At 40.6% G+C, this 732-nt stretch overlaps 1 protein-coding gene across 1 annotated transcript; it reads left to right on the top strand.

Moving 5' to 3' along the window:
• On the top strand, positions 1 to 732 carry CYBJADRAFT_76046 (uncharacterized protein; the record flags this gene model as incomplete). The annotated part of the gene is made up of 1 exon (XM_020217926.1): positions 1 to 732. A coding segment is annotated over one exon (732 nt), but the record flags the coding sequence as incomplete, so codon positions are not given.

The following is a 732-nucleotide window of genomic DNA, read 5'->3' on the forward strand; positions in this document are numbered from 1 at the left end:
GTGAATTCCAAAAAGGTGTCCTATACTGATGAAGAACTTCTCAGTTTTATCGCACGTTGCCATGCTCCACTCAAGAGATCCAAGAAATCATATGTGCCATTCAGAAAGGAATATTTCAAGAGTCTGATGAACAGTGCCGGAGTAATCATCAAAATTCATGGTGATGATGTTTCGTGTAGCCAGTGCAGAGGTGAAGTTAGAGAATTCACTTATTGTCCTCATGTCTTAGCTGTGCTCTCTAAAATCAACAATTGGGAGTTCGAAAACGATCTGGAAAGCTGTATTACAAAGTGGAAAGAGAATAAGGGCACCAGTAAGTCTGACATCGAAATTTTCAGTTATCAAAATCTTGCGCCGCTTCTTGAAGGAAGATTTCCCATGTCCATTCATCCATCGGTGATCTGTGATCTCTCTGTGGAGAAAATTTGTCAACGATACAAAATTGACGATGTGTACTCAATCAAACAGGATATTACATCCATCAAGAAGTCACTATTGCCACCCGAAGCAATTAAAGTCACAAAATCTACCAAGGCCACCAGAGCTACCCCAACCTCTTCAAATATGGATGATTTGACAAACACCTCATTGGAAAGTGAATTTGTGGAGGATCAACACTTGGAAGGGTCAGATTTTGGCAAAAACAAGCCACCCACTAAGACTAAGAAGAGAAAACGAAAACAAGGAAGAACTGTGGGTGGTCTGAGACAGTGTAAACGTGTGAACAGATAA

This window comes from Cyberlindnera jadinii (genome assembly GCF_001661405.1).
Source record: "Cyberlindnera jadinii NRRL Y-1542 unplaced genomic scaffold CYBJAscaffold_47, whole genome shotgun sequence".
Lineage (NCBI taxonomy): Eukaryota > Fungi > Ascomycota > Saccharomycetes > Phaffomycetales > Wickerhamomycetaceae > Williopsis > Williopsis jadinii.